The sequence below is a fragment of the Eucyclogobius newberryi genome, unplaced genomic scaffold (genome assembly GCF_026437365.1).
Source record: "Eucyclogobius newberryi isolate DKJ021-1_F unplaced genomic scaffold, fEucNew1.0.hap1 SCAF_5, whole genome shotgun sequence".
Taxonomy (NCBI): Eukaryota; Metazoa; Chordata; class Actinopteri; order Gobiiformes; family Gobiidae; genus Eucyclogobius; species Eucyclogobius newberryi.
In genome coordinates, this window is record NW_027316167.1 from 8,913,350 (window position 1) to 8,934,106 (window position 20,757).

Here is a 20,757-nt window from a genome sequence, read left to right on the forward strand (position 1 = left end):
TATCTTTGAAAAGTGGATAAGGCGCTATTTAGAACTCTACATCTATTACTCAGAGTCTTAATTCAGTTTTTATTCAAATCATTGTAACTTAAGTACAGCGTGGACAGGGATCGGTGAAAACAAACGGTCCAACTTTAGAGGCAAAACAAGACAGAATTACTCAAACACAAACGAATCAACCGACTAAAATACAACTTTGCGAATGCCAATGATAAAGAAACAGTTGTAACAAGGTTAAAAGCTTATTTAAGTTGTTTTTGCATCATATATCCCCTTTAAAAATCGTAATAAACACTAGAACAATGGGTCATATCACTACTATATGTTCTTGCCTCGTTCCTCTTGCCATGTCGTATCGTACATCTTTTCTATTTTAGGCCCACATTAGCGAACATCCCTTTAACGATGTGTTTTGCGGTTCCAAAAGGTCCCTCGCTGTCTGAAGGTGCCGGTCTGGGAAGGCGGCCACGGTTTCCCGCATGCCGTGGGTGGTTCTAATCAGGAGAAACCCGCCTGGTTCTAATAGAAGACCTTTGCCCCATATGCTGTAAGATGTGGAAACACTTTAAGATATATCACTTGACACATCTGTAAGGCATTCTGCGCATATTTTTTCCTTTCAACGCGGCGCTTAAATCCTCACGCCCGTTGCCACCGCTTCCCTCCCCGGCGCACGTGCACCCGGGGTCGGTAATCTGCCCCTCGAATTCACCCGGCGTGAAGTCATCCAGGTCGCTGGGCGCTCCCGTCTGGTGCAGCTTATTTGTTCAGACGCTCGCTCACAGCTGGACGCGGCTTCTTCGCGATCTGTTAAAGCCCCGACGACAAATCATCCCGACGTTTTCCTGGAGAAGTTTCCAGCGCGCAAGAGATTCCCGCCCCCGGCTGACTCTTTTCCTGTGCGCATGTGGCTTTTTTTCTTTATGGATGCGAGGTTACCAGTAAGTTAGCTCTCTCACTCTTTCCCTTGTTTTGTGGCTTATCTGACTGGGAGCTGTGTTGTGGAGCTCGGGCTGCACAGCGTTGCTTTTTGTTGACTTTTTTAACTGGAAAACTTGTTTTTTTTATGCTGAAGATGCAATGGAAGTTTGGGACTGGACTGATAAAAATGTGGAGAAGAAACTGTCTTATTGACGAACTCTTGGGTGTTTTATTTTTCCGATGCCCGTCATGAATCGACCTTTTTTATCCAGACATGAGACTGGCTCAAAGAACACTTTTTTGCTCCTTTTGGCTGGATTACTTGTCGACTTTCTCATCTTGCCTTGAACTGCAATTGCCAATCATTTGCCTCTTTGCTAGCAGTGATTTGCATATTCATTTTTAAAGGATTTTAGCACCTACTTCATTTAACCAAGTTTCGAATTGGAAAAAATACCAGTGTCGGTGGTTAAATTCTCGTAAAAAAATACTAATTCCTCAATATTCTCAGTAGCGTTTGAACTTGTAACCCTTGCCGTTTTTTTCTGACCCTAACTCCCGCCGAGGATTAGCCGTCTCATCAGAGTTTTGCAGAAGAAGCCGGCCCTTGCTTCGCCCGAGGCAAGCTCAAAATGAGGATTTGGAAGGAAACGAAGCGCTCATTCCCGCCGAGAACGCTTTTGCATAATAACTTTTGGCAACAAATTGGAAGTGATTAAAAGGCAAATTTGTTTGGACCGACTTCAAATAAAGGGGAGAACACTGCGCCTTTACGTTCACCGCTGTGATGCTTCCGGACGGCTACGAGATACAAGATCATTAATAACTCTTCGACATGGAGCTTCGTAGGAGGGTTCCGCGCGGCGAGGAGCTCAAACCGGTCGCCGAGGGAGCTGCCCGGCCACCCAACGCCCGGACGGGTGCAAGAGGGGACGCGTTTCCATTTGGGTTCGGCGATCGTTCCGGTCCGAGCGCTCCACCCCGCGGGCCCTGGCGACCGAGCGTCTCCATGGCGCCCGGGCTGCTATTGGCCGGGCTCCTGGCTCTGACGCAGGCCTGGAGCGTCAACGCCATCCACGAAAACCTTCTGTGGTTCTCCCAGCTCACGGTAGGAGTCCCCGCGACTGGGAATTATTGATACGGTTTTAATTCGGTGCTTTAATTAGCTTCGGCGTGTCGGGGAAGGAAGAGCCCGGGGACGGTTTAAGCGAGCGGCGGTTTGTAAAGCGCCGCGAATAATAATAAGTGTCACACGCCTCACTGGGCCAATCTCGGCTCACAGCGGGAGAGACGGAATGTGAACGGAGCCCGGATTTGCGGTTATTGTTGTGGCGGGCTAAGCCGACACAAATCTTTGCATGGAATTCTCGGTGGGCGCAGTATTGATGGCGTATTGTCTTGGAACATTCCTGAGAGAGAAGGGAGGACATGCAGCAAATCGTCGGAGTCGGGGATTCGAACTCTCGACTCTCGACTCCGCCGGGCGAAACCGTCGTAGCCGTTCTATACCGCGTCGTGAAAGTCTTTGGCTTCTGTCGGCCTTTAGTCGTTTGTTTGATTAATCCGTCACATTTTGTATTCGTCGACTAATTTCGTTATTTATATCCACGGCAACAGAAAGGAGGAAAGACATGGACGGAGCGTAAGATCAGATCATAGGGAGACCGAAATGTTTTGAGAGTTTGCCATTTTCACACCACCAACACTTTTAGTCAACTGATCCAACGGCGGTCTTTATTTGACCAAGACGTTATTTAGTTGATTACAGCGATTAGACGTCTAAAAGGAGGCGAGTCAGGGCGATCTCAATGAACTGACGATGAAAAAAGCACTATAAACTATGCAGAACACTGGAAAGTTCTAGCAGTCTGTTTGTATAAATGCTAATAATCCGACTGTAATGATTAGTCGAACAATACGACTTAAACATGAACCGATAACTGAGCCACTAAAGGCCGACAACCCTTATCATTTTATTACGAGGGAACAAGTTAATTCTAAAGTATCTATTGAATTCTACTTACACGATGATGTAAAACTGTATTTCAGAGGATTTCTCATTAAGTCTTATATAATCCCGGGATCTAATATACATGTTTTTTTGCTTTATTATCAAAACGCTTCTGATACCTTAAGCTCGCGGAGTACAAAAAGCTTTCTTTGCACGCTGCACGTTGAAATATTCACAAAGAGGGCAACACACCAGCGGTAAATATATTGAATCATTCATGTCTCTGAGGTTTTAACGGGCTTCAACGCCTTAATTTAGTCTCAGAGGCGCAATATCAGGGCCGTATCGCAACTAAATGTTTGTTGTTGAGGTTATAATGGTACAAAAACTAGGTAAAACAAGCCATAAAAGTGGGTCATAGTTTGGACACTCCTGCTCTAAGCCTTTCTTGCAATCTTTGTCATACACTGCCTGTCCACTACCTGTACCACTGCACAAAGAGAGTGACCACTGCACAAAGAGAGTGACCGCTGCACAAAGAGAGTGACCGCTGCACAAAGAGAGCGACCGCTGCACAAAGAGAGCGACCACTGCACAAAAAGAGCGACCACTGCACAAAGAGAGCGACCACTGCACAAAGAGAGCGACCACTGCACAAAGAGAGCGATTGCTGCACAAAGAGAGTGACCGCTGCACAAAGAGAGCGATTGCTGCACAAAGAGAGCGACCAAGGAGAGTGACCGCTGCACAAAGAGAGCGACCACTGCACAAAGAGAGCGACCACTGCACAAAGAGAGCGACCACTGCACAAAGAGAGCGATTGCTGCACAAAGAGAGTGACCACTGCACAAAGAGAGCGACCGCTGCACAAAGAGAGCGACCAAGGAGAGTGACCGCTGCACAAAGAGAGCGACCGCTGCACAAAGAGAGTGACCACTGCACAAAGAGAGTGACCACTGCACAAAGAGAGTGACCACTGCACAAAGAGAGCGACCGCTGCACAAAGAGAGTGACCGCTGCACAAAGAGAGCGACCGCTGCACAAAGAGAGCGACCAAGGAGAGTGACCGCTGCACAAAGAGAGTGACCACTGCACAAAGAGAGTGAGCGCTGCACAAAGAGAGCGATTGCTGCACAAAGAGAGCGACCACTGCACAAAGAGAGCGACCGCTGCACAAAGAGAGCGACCGCTGCACAAAGAGAGCGACCGCTGCACAAAGAGAGCGACCGCTGCACAAAGAGAGCGACCGCTGCACAAAGAGAGTGACCACTGCACAAAGAGAGCGACCGCTGCACAAAGAGAGCGACCGCTGCACAAAGAGAGCGACCACTGCACAAAGAGAATGACCGCTGCACAAAGAGAGCGACCACTGCACAAAGAGAATGACCGCTGCACAAAGAGAGCGACCGCTGCACAAAGAGAGCGACCGCTGCACAAAGAGAGTGACCGCTGCACAAAGAGAGCGACCGCTGCACAAAGAGAGCGACCGCTGCACAAAGAGAGTGACCACTGCACAAAGAGAGCGACCGCTGCACAAAGAGAGCGACCGCTGCACAAAGAGAGTGACCGCTGCACAAAGAGAGTTGACCTTAGACCTTTTCTCTGCTCGATGCCAACAATTTGACCCTTCTTGACACTGACATCTCCTCCATGACCGGGGGATTCGTCTTTCCACACGGTTGTTTCAGAAATGCATCGGTCGGGTTTAAATACCGTGTTGAACAGCTGAAAGATCATCACCTGCAGCAGTTGTCCAGCAGGGGGCTCTATTCGCTTAGTTGAATCCAAATGGCGAGTTTTTTGTGTGTTTTTTGTGTGTTTTTTGTGTTTTTTTTGTGTTTTTTTGTGTTTGACATTGGTCCAACAATCGTCAGTATTTCTTATGTCATATCCGCACTGAAACTTAAGATACAGCCGCAACAACATTTGATATTAAAAGAACCCACGAGCAGCTAACAATCAGTGAACGTAGCAAATAATAAAATAACCAACTGTTGCCATCTCGTTAGCTTATTAGACAAACTCGTGGCCCGAAGCAGTTTTTTTCTGCCCACATTTCACGTCCGACGCCTTCAGCAGTTTGTCTCTCATTGTTCTTCCCGCCACAATTAACCGTTGTAAAGCACGGGGCTGACGTGACGCAGCCGGAAACATCTGTACGTGTAATTAAGAGCAGCGCTCACCCGCGGAGGCAGTGTTTGAATTCACATGTTTATTTTACCTCAAGCGGCGTGACATTCACACGGCGCCCGAGGGGACTTTGTATTTGAATATGTGGCTCAGCTTGTTTTGGGGGATTCGTTTCAGTTGAATATATTTGTGTACAAGTCAGTGTCGTGTAGTGGGAAATCAGTCGTCTCCAAAATACCGTATTTTCCGGATTATAAATTGCACCTTTTTTCATAGTTTTGGCCGGAGTGCGACTTATACTTATATTTGTACTTATATACTTATACTCCGGAGCGACTTATATGTGATATTATTTGTTATTTTCACACTTGCAACTGCATTTCATTCTCCAGTGCGACTTATATATGCTTTTTATCTTCTCTATTATGCATTTTTTGACTGGTGCCACTTATACTCAGGAAAATACGGTAATATATATATATATATATATATATATATATATATATATATATATTTTCATTTTTTCCCCCAATTTTCTAAACACATAGATAAAACCAAACACAAATAGAACAGAACACAGAACAATGGGAGAGTACAACATTAGATAAAAACAGTAAAATATCATCCAAACATAAATACAAAGAGAATCACGACATGTTTAAAATAATATTTCATTGTTGTTCGGATCAATTTGCAAATAAATAAAACTCTGCAAGAAGTGAAATAAAAGTATAAAATGTATTATAGGGCTGCACGACATTGGGAATGATTGTGATATGCAATTTTTAGTGTATTATTTTAGTGCGTCCGACCTGTAGAGGGCGCTTTAAGATGCAGTTTTATTTAAATTAACACAAACCCTGCGAAAACAGAAGCAGCTGTGGAGGAAAAATCTAGACATTCAATTCAATATGGCAGACTGCTTCACTTCCTGTTGTTGTTTTCTACTTCCTGTTTGTCTAATCTGCGTGGAAGCGCCGCTCTACGCACCTGACATATGAGTGTATTTACCGCTGCATTAGCCGTTCAAACGTCTCCCGCTGCTTCCTGTCATGTCGTGGCAGCTTGTTGTTTCATAATTAGCCACATGAGGGCGTTTTTCACATTTGACTGTTATTTACTTCGTATGTTTTCAGGAAGTGGAGCGCGAGATCTCGTTCCGGACCGAGTGTGGACTCTATTACTCGTACTACAAGCAAATGTTACGGGCGCCGTCCATAAGCGAAGGTACGTTTGGATTAGTTCAAAGTTTAAAGGTGCACTACGTAACATTTGTGGGTTATACGTCTGGAATGTTCCACTGCACAAACTGAGCGGCATCACAGGTCAGATCTGTGGAGAGGTGGGCCTGCGCACAGTGGAAATGCAAATGTTTTTAGATGGGATTTATAGCAATATGAAATAATTAACGTTTCTGGTAAAGCAATAATATCTCCATGGAAACAAACTGTGGGGCTGTCGAGATCATTCAGTTGATTTTTCTGGTCACAATATCGTCGAAAAAATTGAAACAAAAAAATGTATATAATTGTGAGTTGAGGTGGGCAATGTATTACAATTTAGATAATAATTTTGTGAATTTTGTTTTAAAGATAAATAAAATAATAATGAGTGATAATAAATGATAAATAAATAAAACATTGGAATATTTAGTATATTGTTTAATTGTAAAAAATGCTAAAATAATAATAATAATAATTGAGTTTAAAGTGATTCTACACTTTTGTGATTCTACATTTTCACATTTGTCTGATAATAAAACTTTATACGTTGCACACACATTTCTGTTGGTTTGACTTGGTCTGACTAACGTTCTCAGGATACTGCACAAAAGTACTGAGAGATACATTTTTGTCAGTATAATTTAGAAAATCATCAGAAGCAAATTCATTTCAATCTATGCACCAACAAAGTTAACCTAAAGGTAAAGTGTATTTGTATCTGCTCATATCACAATGTCATGACTTTAACATTCAGAAGGTTTGATTTGATAAAACTAGTGACATCATTCACATCCATTTTGACATGAGAGAATCAAAGAGCTGACTGTTGTTTCTTCATGGTGTCAATTATTATGTAAAATCGTGATATTTCCTTGCACAATAATTGTAACACTAACATTTTATAGTGTGACATCCTTACTTACATCTACAATGATATAGGCTAATGCTAAATAAGAAATAAAAAGGGAAATAACCAAAAGAACAAGATCGCGGATACAAGCGGTCGTCATGAGTTTCCTGCGCCGCGTGGCTGGGCGTTCCCTTAGAGAAAGGGGGAGGAGCTCAGTCACACGGGAGGAGCTCGGAGTAGACCCACTGCTCCTACACGTTGGGAGGAGCAGCTGAGGTGGATGCCTTTTGAATGCTTCCTTGGAGAGTGTGTTTTCCAGGCTGGTCCCACCGAGAAGAGCCTGGGAACACCCCCCGGAAGAGCTGGAGGAAGTGTCTGGGGTGAGGGAAGTGTGGGAATCCCTGCTTGGACTGCTGCCTCTGCGACCCGGCCCCAGATAGGACGATTGCAATTATAAACGGCCTTTTTGTTTTTCCTCCAATTATTCTAAGTCTAAGCTGTTTTATGTAGTTTTCTCACTGATACCGCAAAGTGCTCTTTTGTTTTCCCGTGCAGCTGCAGCATGAGCAAAAATAACTGCTGTTGACGCTTCGTTTGTTGCGAGAGAAATTACTCTAATTATTCCTCTGGCCTTTGCCTGCTAAGCCCGCCGCTGTTTCCCGGACTCTTTCCCGGCCAAAAAACTAATAATTGAACTACGTCGCGGCGACTAATCAAACCGCGACGCGTCTGACCTCACTGTCTGGACCACAATACTTTTTACTTCTTTCTTTCACTTCCCCAAAAATAAATCGTGCGAGAAAAGCACAGCACGCCGAAGAGAAAATCTATAGAAAAAAAGATGAATTGTAAGAATATGACCAAACACAGGTGGAGAAATGACACGGCGCTGTGGAGGTCATAGAGTGAGACGCAGATCGATCAATAAGTGGACTTTAAGCGTTGGCTGTGCGGCCGTGATGTATTCGGCGAGAAGAGGCGTCGCCGGGGTTTTTTACGGTCTCATTTCATGGATCGGGAACGCGCCGATGATCAAGGTGACACATGGCAACAGCGAAAGGCCAGAACTCCGCTGCTCCTGCTGGTGTCAACGTTATTGCAGTCCAATGGAGACGACGCCGTTTCAGATGCACCAACATGAATCATGGGGAATACAGAGAGCGTGGAAAAGCTTGGACCTGGGACGGATTGGATGGATTTTTTCATTTTGTGCCATTTTTCGCTCTCGATTCAGTAATTTCTGGTTCATTTGTGTTCTTTTTAAGGAAGAGTTCCACAACCGGTTCTTCTGTCAGTGAAAACATGGCTCGGATGCACCGTAATGACATTTTTAACTGATAAAATAACCGATCATTTCTATTTGTTCGCCACAGAAAGTTGATAATAATTTGGAAATGTCACTATTTTAGAGTTACAATAGAGGGGGAAAGGGAAAATTTGTTTTGAAAGCTGTTTTTAATGTTTGTTTGTTTTTAGATTAAAAACAATTATGAAAAATATTGGGATTTTTTAAAATTTTTATTTTTTAAATGTTATTTTAGCCTAGCTTGGACTATTGCACAAAAGGAGGCTGGGTGATATTATTTGTAGTTTCAACTCAGAGAAAGGGATTGAATACGTTTATTATTGAATATGCGCTAAAACATCCCCGTAAATGTCTTGATTGAGGTTCATATATAGCAAAAAAAAATGTGAATTTAACTATAGAACTAACTCAATTGCTCTTCAATCAGTGCTTATAAAAACAAAGTTCTTGTGAAGAAGAAATAATAAGAACCCTGCAAAATTACACCTTCTTAAAACCAGGAAAATACAAATAATTCACAGTTTGTAGATGAGTTTGGAAACTTCTAACATCTTAAGTTGACTGACCAGATTTTCAAGTTTAAAAACTGGGACAGACCCGGGTTGGAATGGAAAGTAAAAATAAAAGTGTGGGGGAAATGTATTTGATAAAATCCAAGACAAAGAACAGACATTTCATCTTGAAATGCAGTTTAAAATAATAACAGATGAGAGAACATGGTGAATAGATGTACGTATGCTAACGCTAACACCTTCAGCTACATGAGGCACAGACAGAACTGTGGTAAGTGTCTGGTATGTTAACGTAACATATTAACAGTTATTCAGAGAACTTTTCTGCTTTATTTAACTTTAACTTAAAACACAAAACTCGTCTGACCTGTAGGGGGCACTTCAAACCTCCACTAAAACATGTTTAAACACATTTCTGTTGGATTTACTCAATATTGTCTGCAAAACAAGCAGTTTCTCTGTTGTAAACTATGTTATATGTAGGTTTGAAATAAATAAATAACTAAACTACTATCATTATCAGGGTACTCCAAAAAAAAAGTATTGACAAATTATTTTTTGCTAATAAAAAAATGCACACAAAAGCATCATAAAAATAAACAACAAAAACACAACATTATATTACATTAAACAATCACTGGGTAATGGGAGGTTTTGTCTATAGGAGTTTTTGTCTATAAGAGATCTTCTACTGAAAGTGTTTTTCAGACCTCCTATAAGTGATCTGTCCTTTCCTCTGTATCTACCTGCGTTGCAACAATGAAATTTCCCCATGTGTGGACAATAAAGGATTATCTTATCTTATCTTTTATTATTATTATTTATTTTGATTTTATTTATTTTTTATTCACATTTTATAGACAAATATACAGAATAAAACAGAATGACCAGAAAGAATAAAATAAAAGAAAGAAGAATGGGACTTTGTTTATTTTTTTAAAGGTTTTTTAGGCCATGATTTTAATTTTTCAATATTTTTTTCTTTTATTTGTTGGCTTTTTATTTATCTGCTGCTTTTATTTTGTCTCTGCTCTCTCTCGGGTCGTCTTTCTTTTTCAGTTTTTGTTTTTGAATATCTATATATCTTTATTTGATTTTTTTCCCCAAACATTTAAATTAAAAAAACAAAAAGAAAGAAAGAAGAAAAAACTAAAAATCAAACACTCACCTTTTATACATTCTCTAACTTTCACCTTCCGTTCAGACTCATTTGACTGACAGCTCTCACATTATTCTGACAAAACCTCATTGACCCCGAGCTAACGAGACGCGCACGTGTGAACTACGACCTTTTCACCTTCAAACCGAATCAAACGACAAAAACCTCCATCAGAAGTAAGTCAAAAGAAAAACAAATACTTCACGTAATACTCGAGGACGGCTCCAAGGTCGCCGCGACGACTCACCGTGCGTTCTGAACCTGGCCATTATCCCCTCACGGGCCGCGCTCCCGGGAAAAGGTCCGTCCGTCACAGCTTGTCACGGAGCCAATAATAACCGTTATCAATCCATAGCGCCGCGAGGGAATCTGTGGCGTTCTAAAGTGCGTGTCTTCTCCTCCTTTCCAAGGGCTCTCCGAGTTGATCCACGACAACTCGACAGAATCCAAGAGGACCATCAATCTGCTCCAGCGAATGAACATCTACCAGGAAGTGGTTCTGGCCGTGCTCTACAGACTGCTGCCCGTACAGGTAACGGACAGAACGGCAATTTGTCCGATAAAAATGAGGAGCTACCGTATTTTCTGGACTATAAGTTGCACCTTTTTTCATTGTTTAGGCCCGGGTGCGACTTATATTTATACTTATATACTTATACTCCAGAGCGACTTATATGTGATATTATTCGTTATTTTCACACTGACAACCACAAGAGGGCGCTCTAGGCTCTAAGCGACGCAGGAAAAATCTGCACTTCCTCTGGAGTTTGTGGAGTTGTTTAGAAGTGACACAGAGGAAGAAGAATTCAGTGGATTTAGTGATTTGGGGTAAAACTGATGCTTTGCTACACTTGTAATAATATTTATACTTATATACTTATACTCCAGAGCGACTTATATGTGATATTATTTGTTATTTTCACACTTGCAACTGCATTTCATACTCCAGTGCAACTTATATGTTTTTTTCTTCTCTATTATGCATTTTTTGGCTGGTGCGACTTATACTCCAGAAAATACGTATTTTACTTGTGCTTGTTTTGCACTCTTGTACATTGGAGACTTTGTGTTGGTAAAATGTACTATACAAATGAAGTTGGATTGTATTATATTTGGATTGCAATAGATTGTTTGTGATATCGTAATACTTTTACATACGTCGTCATTCTTTGGTTGTAATGATTAAACAGTTATGTTTGTTTAAGTTTGTTTATCAGTGACTGCGGCTTAAACTATTTTAGAATTGAAGAGTTTTGGCCTTTCGTTAATATAAATTCATATTCATAAATTAGGGATAATCGGATCAAAACTAATGTCTAAACTAGATTCTCATTTGGACATGTATTTATACTAAAACAAATCATCAACAGAATTTATAACATGTATTTTATGTTGAAATGACTAAAAATACAGAGCATTTGGAAAGCCACTTTTTCCACATTTTTCCACGTTAAACCCTTAGTCCAGAATGGATCAAATTCATTATTTGCCTCAAAATTCCACAAACAAAACCCCATAATGTAGAGTTGTTTTATTTTAAATGATCATTGTGGAATCATAAATGGTGTCGAGCCCAAAATCGAGCATCAAAATCGAGTTTCAAATGTTAGCATCACGACAACGCTACAGTAAAACGTGGTCTTTGCGCAGATGGGTTTATACTTTCCCCCATCAGCCTGACTCACACGTAACGGGCCAATTAAGCGCTAGTTACACTTTTAGCTCGCTACACTTTTAGCTCGCTACACTTTTAGCTCGCTGCACTTTTAGCTCGCTACACTTTAAGCTCACTACACTTTTAGCTCGCTACACTTTTAGCTCGCTACACTTTTAGCTCGCTACACTTTTAGCTCGCTACACGCCCCCTCCGCCTGGCGCTTTCCCCCCCGCGGCGTCGAAGAGTGGGTCAAATGCACATTTCCAGACGCACAAAAGAACGTCCACAGCTTGACTTTTTCTCGTCAAAAGCGTTGGTGGCATTTCGCTTCTCTGTCGGCGTATGACCGCGGCGGCGGCGGGCGCTGCTCGCGCTCGTCACCGGGGAAAAGGTTCCGTTATCGTCGCATCAATTAAGTGAGAAACAGCTCCTCGGCCGAGCGGCAAGAATGTCAGGAGGTAAAATATCAGACGGTGAAATGCCAGAGTGCGACGGCGAGCGGGCTCAGGGGATGACGTGTTCATTTAGTGTGTTCGTTTAGCGTGTTCATTTAGTGTGTTCGTTTAGCGTGTTCATTTAGTGTGTTTGTTTAGCGCGCTCGTTTAGGGTGTTCGTTTAGCATGTTCGTTTAGCGTGTTGGTTTAGCGTGTTCATTTAGCGTGTTTGTTTAGCTTGTTGCTTTAGTGTGTTTGTTTAGCGTGTTTGTTTAGCGCGCTTGTTTAGCGTGTTCGTTTAGCATGTTCGTTTAGCGTGTTCATTTAGCGTGTTGGTTTAGCGTGTTCGTGTAGCGTGTTCGTTTAGCATGTTCGTTTAGCGTGTTCATTTAGTGTGTTCGTTTAGCGTGTTTGTTTAGCGCGCTCGTTTAGCGTGTTTGTTTAGCATGTTCGTTTAGCGTGTTCGTTTAGTGTGTTCATTTAGCGTGTTTGTTTAGCACGCTCGTTTAGCGTGTTCGTTTAGCGTGTTCGTTTAGCGCGTTTGCTTAGCGTGTTGGTTTAGCGTGTTGGTTTAGCGCGTTCGTTTAGTGCGTTCGTTTAGCGCGTTCATTTAGCGTGTTGGTTTAGCATGTTCATATAGCGTGTTCGTATAGCGTGTTCGTTTAGCGTGTTCGTTTAGCGTGTTTGTTTAGCGTGTTTGTTTAGCACGCTCGTTTAGCGTGTTGGTTTAGCGTGTTCATTTAGCGTGTTCGTTTAGCGTGTTCATTTAGCGTGTTGGTTTAGCGTGTTCATTTAGCGTGTTCATTTAGCATGTTTGTTTAGCTTGTTGGTTTAGTGTGTTTGTTTAGCGTGTTTGTTTAGCGTGTTTGTTTAGCGCGCTCGTTTAGCGTGTTCGTTTAGCGTGTTCATTTAGCGTGTTGGTTTAGCGTGTTCGTGGAGCGTGTTCGTTTAGCATGTTCGTTTAGCGTGTTTATTTAGTGTGTTCGTTTAGCGTGTTTGTTTAGCGCGCTCGTTTAGCGTGTTTGTTTAGCATGTTCGTTTAGCGTGTTCGTTTAGTGTGTTCGTTTAGCGTGTTTGTTTAGCACGCTCGTTTAGCGTGTTCATTTAGCGTGTTCATTTAGCGTGTTCGTTTAGCGTGTTTGCTTAGCGTGTTGGTTTAGCGTGTTCGTTTAGCGCGTTCGTTTAGTGCGTTTGTTTAGCGCGTTCATTTAGCGTGTTGGTTTAGCGTGTTTGTTTATCGTGTTTGTTTAGCGTGTTCGTTTAGCGCGTTCGTTTAGCGGGTTCGTTTAGCGGGTGTAATGAACTAGCGCTGACTGATTGGGGAACGACGGCTAAAGTTTTTCCCGTGATTGCGGTTCGATTTGCGATTGAGGTTTTTAAATAAAATCGAGGCATTGTTAACGTGATTAAGTACGGAAAAAAACCTGCTCAGCTAATTATTTTATTATTATAAAACACAAACTGACCCGGACAAATTGCATGCATTTGTTTAAAAACGTGTTTAAAAACCTCTTTAATGTCATTATTTTAATCATTTGATATAAAATTAGCTAGCGATATAACACAAAATTACAATTTCAATGTCAACGACTTCCAAGATTCCACTTTTACGTTAAATAATTTACTGTATCTTTACTATTTGTGCTGGATTAACCACGATTCAGACGGACAAACTGGAAGAGTCGTTTTGTGCTTTAGTTACGCGTTCACAGGATTCTGCCACAAACAATGAACTTAAAGTGAATTGTAGCTCCGCCCAAAGCGACTCATCGGAAAGAAAGTTAGCTCCAGCAACGGCTAATAAGTCGAACGCACTCAGCTAATTTATTTGTGAAAAAAAAAAAATAAAAGATTCAAAAAATGCTCAGTGACCTTTTTACCGACGTCAACAACTATCTTACAAATATCCGGGCGCGGTTTTTGACGGACAGTTTAAATTTGACGTGAACACCGCGTCTTTTGTCTAACGAGACCGCACCTCTTAAGGAAGTCAAACTCTTTTCCTGTTTGTTCATTATTTTTTGTTTTGTTTGTTTTTTATTATATCGTTTTTAGAGCCGTCGCTATGTTGTTCCTTAGTCAAAAACAAATATCTAAACTCTTTTGTCCACACTTCTATCGCTTTTTAAATGTAAACTCGTATTATCACATTAAAGTGATAATGTACATGTAATGTCACTAATTGTTGGATTAATAAAGTCGTCTGAATCTGAATCCAATTACAATTTACTTGACGTTTCTGCTAATCTCGCAGCCCTTTAAAGCGCCCCCTACAGGTCGGACCACTTATTGAACTAAAATGCAGTTAAGTTAAATATATTTTCATTTCATATATTTTGCTCAAAAGTATAAAAGTATTATCACAGAATAGCAATTTTTCTTTTTGGTTTATAATTTCACTTCCTGTTTGTACTTGATGACAACACACTAGGAAATTACCCAGCAAACACTGGGCAAAAACTAATTCAATGTAAAATTAATGATACAAAATTTACAAATAAAGATGTATGAGAGCGACTTTAATGTTTAGAGGGTTAAAAAAAAGTTGCTTCTTTGTGTAAATTATGCATAAACCTTGACTGGAATGAGTAGCCCTGGTGTGATGTCACCTCCTGTCATTTTCTACAGATTTTTCAACCACAAATACCTGCTCGATTTGTGTAAAACTATAATGTACAACAGGTATAAACACACCAAATAAAATCAAAATTTGACAATGGTAAAAACCTGCCCTACGCCCCTTTAATGACCTGTGCGCGCCCCTTAAATGACCTGTTTGGATCCTTTAATGACCTGTGTATGCCCCTTTAATGACCTGTGTGCACCCCTTTAATGACCTGTGTGCGCCCCTTTAATGACCTGTGCGCGCCCCTTTAATGACCTCTGCGTGCCCCTTTAATGACCTGTGTACGCCCCTTTAATGACCTGTGTGCGCCCCTTTAATGACCTGTGCGCGCCCCTTTAATGACCTGTGCGCGCCCCTTTAATGACCTGTGTGCACCCCTTTCATGACCTGTGTGGTCCCCTTTAATGACCTGTGTGCACCCCTTTAATGACCTGTGTGCGCCCCTTTAATGACCTGTGCGCGCCCCTTTAATGACCTCTGCGTGCCCCTTTAATGACCTGTGTACGCCCCTTTAATGACCTGTGTGCGCCCCTTTAATGACCTGTGCGCGCCCCTTTAATGACCTGCGCGCGCCCCTTTAATGACCTGTGTGCGCCCCTTTAATGACCTGTGCGCGCCCCTTTAATGACCTGCGCGCGCCCCTTTAATGACCTGTGTGCACCCCTTTCATGACCTGTGTGGTCCCCTTTAATGACCTGTGTGCACCCCTTTAATGACCTGTGTGCGCCCCTTTAATGACCTGTGCGCGCCCCTTTAATGACCTCTGCGTGCCCCTTTAATGACCTGTGTACGCCCCTTTAATGACCTGTGTGCGCCCCTTTAATGACCTGTGCGCGCCCCTTTAATGACCTGCGCGCGCCCCTTTAATGACCTGTGTGCGCCCCTTTAATGACCTGTGCGCGCCCCTTTAATGACCTGCGCGCGCCCCTTTAATGACCTGTGTGCACCCCTTTCATGACCTGTGTGGTCCCCTTTCATGACCTGTGCGCACCCATTTAATGACCTGCGCGCGCCCCTTTAATGACCTGCGTGCCTGTGTGTCTGCAGTCGTACCTGGAGCCGGTTTACTTCTACATCTACACCGTCTTCTCGCTGCAGGCCGTGTACGTCATGGCCCTGTACCTGACGGCGTGGCTCCTGTCGGGCTCGTGGATGGCCGGCGCGCTCACGGGGGTCTGGTACATCCTCAACAGGTGCGTATTTAAAGAAGGAGAAGAAGAAGAAGAGTTCTCCGCTCCGTTACTTGTTCTGTTTCGTAAAGTTGTGTGATTTCACTTCCATTTATGATCCGGGCAACGTTTACCGTATTTTCCGGACTATAAGTTGAACCTTTTTTCATAGTTTTGGCCGGGGTGCGACTTATACTTATATTTGTACTTATACTCCGATATTATTTGTTATTTTCACACTTGCAACCGCATTTCATACTCCAGTGCGACTTATATATGTTTTTTTTCTTCTCTTTTTTGCACTTTTTGGCTTGTGCGACTTATACTCAGGTGCAACTTATAGTCCAGAAAATACGGTAGTGTGTTTTTCTAAGCAATGCCGCGCCCTTTTAGACTTAGATTTGCTCTCTTGTGTGGTTGTTCGGTAAATCTGTAATCGCAAGTCGCAATATAATCATGAGAACTAACACATTTTAGAATAATTGTAGAAGAAAACAAGGTCATTTCTAGTCAATCTGGACCCCAAAAAAGTGTGTTATGTGGCAGTTTATATCGCAATAACTTTGCGATATAAACTTTGCGTTCAGAAAGTTTGATTTCATAAAGCTGATCAAGCATTAATGGAACAGTGAAGAAAATTAAGGATTTAACTTTTATTTTGTCGTCAAATTGCGACGTTTCCTCTTAAAATTGGATATCGTGACATCCCTATTCTTTATTATTATTAAAGGTGCGCTGTGTAACTTTTCTGGTGAGGGCCATGCACGTATATAAGTACTAACGATGTGCTGAATTGGTCTGTAATCGACCGAGAAAGCCGCAAACGCTCTCAAAACTGTACAGTATCCACAAACTTAGTAAAAAAGTAAAACAAGGCAGAATAAACTCATGCTTTACCTTTAATACTTAGCGACACACGATGCCATTATAAACCATTATAATACCAACAAAACAATTACAAAATCGTTGATTAAGACAACATCGACAGATTTCTTATTCAAAGGCCACACTTGCTGTACGAGTAAATAAAAGAGGAACAAATAAAGGACGAGTGAGTTAAAGGATGAGTCAGAGTTACTCGTTCTGGCACTAAAAGGCTTTAAAAAATGAGAAATGAAGCTCTCGTACCTGAATTCTTCGCTCCACTTCAATCAAACTTTTCAAACATCTTTAAACTTGCAGAATCTGGTGCGCGGACTTTGTTGTAGTCGCCTGTTCACCCGGATTTGACCTTCTTTGACCTTCCTGCTCTTGTCGAGGGCGAGATGAACCGTACGGTATGGCATCCTGTCGGGCCGAGGCAACACGTTTGTCCGAGCTAGCGTTTCTTTTTTGCCGCTGTCCTTTTCGATCAATACCGAGGCCAGACTTCTGCGCGAGACCTTCTGAAGCGAAGCGAGAAAGGTCACTGGCTTTTCACAGCGTTTTCATTCAGGAAGTGCACGATGTATGGATTGTAAACAAGAATATGGGAGGTTATTGTACGCGATGTCGGCGTTTCTCACACAGCAGACAAACATTTCACAGCGTGAGTCGTGTCGACATTCTGAGATTCACTAAATGAGCTAGAATGGATAAAAGGTTTGTTGGTGGTCCATGTGTTGCTATGGTTTTTCTTCAGGCGACGTAAAGCTACAATTTTGGGCAGAAATAAATCAATTTTTCGAGACGAACACAAATTGTAATTGGGATTTTATTTGCGACGATATGAATATTTCAATCAAATGTAAATGGTCTTGCACTGATATGAATATCATTTTTTTCTCTATCCACATCATTTATAGGACTAACTAACACAACATATAACGGAAGATTTAATTCTTTAAAAAGTTGCACCTTTTTTCATAGTTTTGACCGGGGTGCGACTTATACTTATATTTATACTTATATACTTATACTCCGGAGTGACTTATATGTGATATTATTTGTTATGTTCACACTTGCAACTGCATTTCATACTCCAGTGCGACTTATATATGTATTTTTCTTCTCTATTATGCATTTTTTGGCTGGTGCGACTTATACTCAGGTGCGACTTATACTCGGATGCGACTTATACTCCGGGAAATACGGTACATTAAGCATTCGGATAATCATGCTTGCTCCTTTCCTTCCAGGATCGACACCACTCGTGTGGAGTTCACCATTTCGCTCAGAGAAAACTGGTCTCTGCCCTTCTTTGCTCTACAAGTGGCCACGATCACGTGCTATCTCCGGCCTCAGCTCTCCGCCTTACAACAGGTACATATATATATATATATACACTTGTTTCACCGCAACCTAGACGACGTTTGATCAAAACCCTGTACAGTCATTTAGAGTATTCTCACTCATCCAATCAACGCAATTGCTGTGTCTCCTCAGCTTGATTAAACTGCACTTATGGAGCCACTCGGAGGTCATTAAACTCTCACTGTGTGTTTTCCTTTGCGTTGTTTCTTTTACAGAAGGTGATGGTGTGGCTGATGTACGTGACCACATTGTGCTTCTGCTTGACGTGGCAGTTCAATCAGTTCATCCTGCTGGTTCAAGCGCTCATCATTTACACTCTGGACTGTACGGACTTCTTGTCAACCAAACAGGTGTGGTACTGTGTTTAAGTCGAGAGGGCGGGGCTGTTCAGTTAGATTCTCCAGAGGGGCCGTGGCCTCTGGGCCCCTCGACATGCCACCACTTTGACATCGTCCCAAGGACTATCCACAACACGAGATCTGTTCCTTCATTATGAAATAACTACTGCATATTAGACTTGAATACAATACAAAAAGCTTTACCAACGCTGCTCTCGCCAATCCAGCACTGAACCAGAATGAAACTAAGAGAATAAACCAACCGGGGCTGAACTAGTAACTAAACTGACCCAGGATTAAACTTGTAAACAAACCATATTGTTTTTAACATTTGGAGGATGGGTCGCGGGCTGGATTAAACCTTTTGAGGGCACGATCTGGCCCCTGGGCCTTGAACAGCCCTGCTATAGGACATTGTGTCAGGCTAATGAATATCATATTGAATGATCTAGATTGTAGATTGTTTTAAACAAAATAAAAACAGTTTTCAGTATTGTTTTCAACATAACAGACTTTTAATCCGTGCCCATTAACACATAAAAAGACTGTAGAGCTCACATACTGTATTTTCTGGACTATAAGTCGCTCTGGAGTATAAATCGCACCAGCCAAAAAATGCATGATATAGAAAAAAAGAAACTAGACAATGAACTGTGGTTCATAACCCTAACCCAAGTGTCTGGTATGTTAACGTAACATATGAACAGTTATTCAGATAACTATAGCATAAAGAACATGCTAACAAGTTTACCAAAGCATCAGTTTTACCCCAAATCACTAAATCCACTGAATTCTTCTTCCTCTGTGTTACTTCTAAACAACTCCACAAACTCCAGAGGAAGTGCAGATTCTTCTTCTGCGTCGCTTAGAGCCTAGAGCGCCCTCTTGTGGTTGTCAGTGTGAAAACAATCAACATATGAAATGCGGTTGCCAGTGTGAAAATAAGAAATAATATCACATATAAGTCGCTCTGGAGTATAAGTCGACCATACTATGAAAAAATTAGCAACTTCCGGAAATCACTGTATATAATTGACATGAATGAATCTCGACCTTGACTAAAGTTTGTGAATATGATTTTTGTTGCTGTTATTATTTCAATGTTTCTGATTGACAGGTGACCACCTTGTATCTGGTTCAAGTCAGCGGTCTCCTGAGCGTGTGGCTTCTTCAGTTCTGTAACTCCATGATACTTGGATCGCTGGTTTTGAGCTTTATCGTTGCCACACTTTTTGTCCGACATTGGCAGGTAGTGTTGATATTTACTATGTACCAGTAACAGTATTTCCTGTTATGCAAATCGTGCAGCCGTAAAGGTCGCGATGACGATGCGCTCAGAAAAGGAGGAAAACGAGTTGAAATTGTTGCCCAGCTTTCATCACGTTGCATAATGGCAGCAGCATATATTATTTATGTTTACATGGAAAACACGATCTGATCCCCGGCGTTATCCGATTATTGAAATGGCACGTTAACGGGTGCATCTGATCCGAGTAATCTGATTTCTTTCTGATTGTTTTGACAACGCAAATTACAACGCCAAACTGATGTGGCAAAGACCAAAAATAAAAGAGAAAATGAAAAATAATAAAATACTTAATTAGGCCTGTATTTTATATTCAAGTTACTCCAAAGAAAAATCACAAATAAACTGACTTTAAAAAATAAAAAAAATTATAATTTCATCTCTTGTACTTACATAAACACACACCAAAATTAGATTTAATTATTTAAATTAATTAGGCCTGTATTTTATAATCCACAGTTACTCTAAAAATCCAAAATTAACTGGCTTTTTTTTTTTTTTTTGTAACTGTCATTATTTCATATAATTGTGCTTGTAAACACACACCAAAATCTGATTATTTAAATTAAATTATTATAAATCAATTAGGCCTGTAAATCCACAAATAAACTGACATTTGTTCATTTTATTTTTTATATTTTTATTCTCATTATTTTATCCCCTGTGCATGTAAACACACACCAAAATCAGATTTAATTATTGGGTTTTCTGATTATTCTCATAGATTTTTCAGCCACGGGGATGCACCCTGTAGATTCAGCTTAGCAGCGCAACAATCATATATTATTTATCGTGGGCTGTAAATGTAAGAACGTAAGAGAACAGGATCAATAACTCAATAATACTGTAGTTGTAGCGCTACTTCCACAACGCAAAATGTTCGTGAAGGTCGTTCAGGTCAATTAAATAACAGGCGGAATTGACAAAGCTGCTTGGAAAGATC

The 20,757-nt window shown here is 41.5% G+C and overlaps 1 protein-coding gene across 1 annotated transcript in view; it reads left to right on the plus strand.

The window, feature by feature from the left end:
• The first annotated feature begins 1,756 nt into the window (after positions 1 to 1,756).
• Positions 1,757 to 20,757, plus strand: part of dpy19l3 (dpy-19 like C-mannosyltransferase 3) — a 99,004-nt gene continuing 80,003 nt past the window's right edge. Inside the window, exons 1-7 of the mRNA XM_072465530.1 lie at positions 1,757 to 2,029; positions 6,139 to 6,229; positions 10,463 to 10,584; positions 15,817 to 15,962; positions 18,056 to 18,179; positions 18,386 to 18,520; positions 19,626 to 19,757. Of these exons, the coding sequence (XP_072321631.1) occupies positions 1,757 to 2,029; positions 6,139 to 6,229; positions 10,463 to 10,584; positions 15,817 to 15,962; positions 18,056 to 18,179; positions 18,386 to 18,520; positions 19,626 to 19,757 (1,023 nt within the window). The remainder of the gene's footprint in view (positions 2,030 to 6,138; positions 6,230 to 10,462; positions 10,585 to 15,816; positions 15,963 to 18,055; positions 18,180 to 18,385; positions 18,521 to 19,625; positions 19,758 to 20,757) is intronic.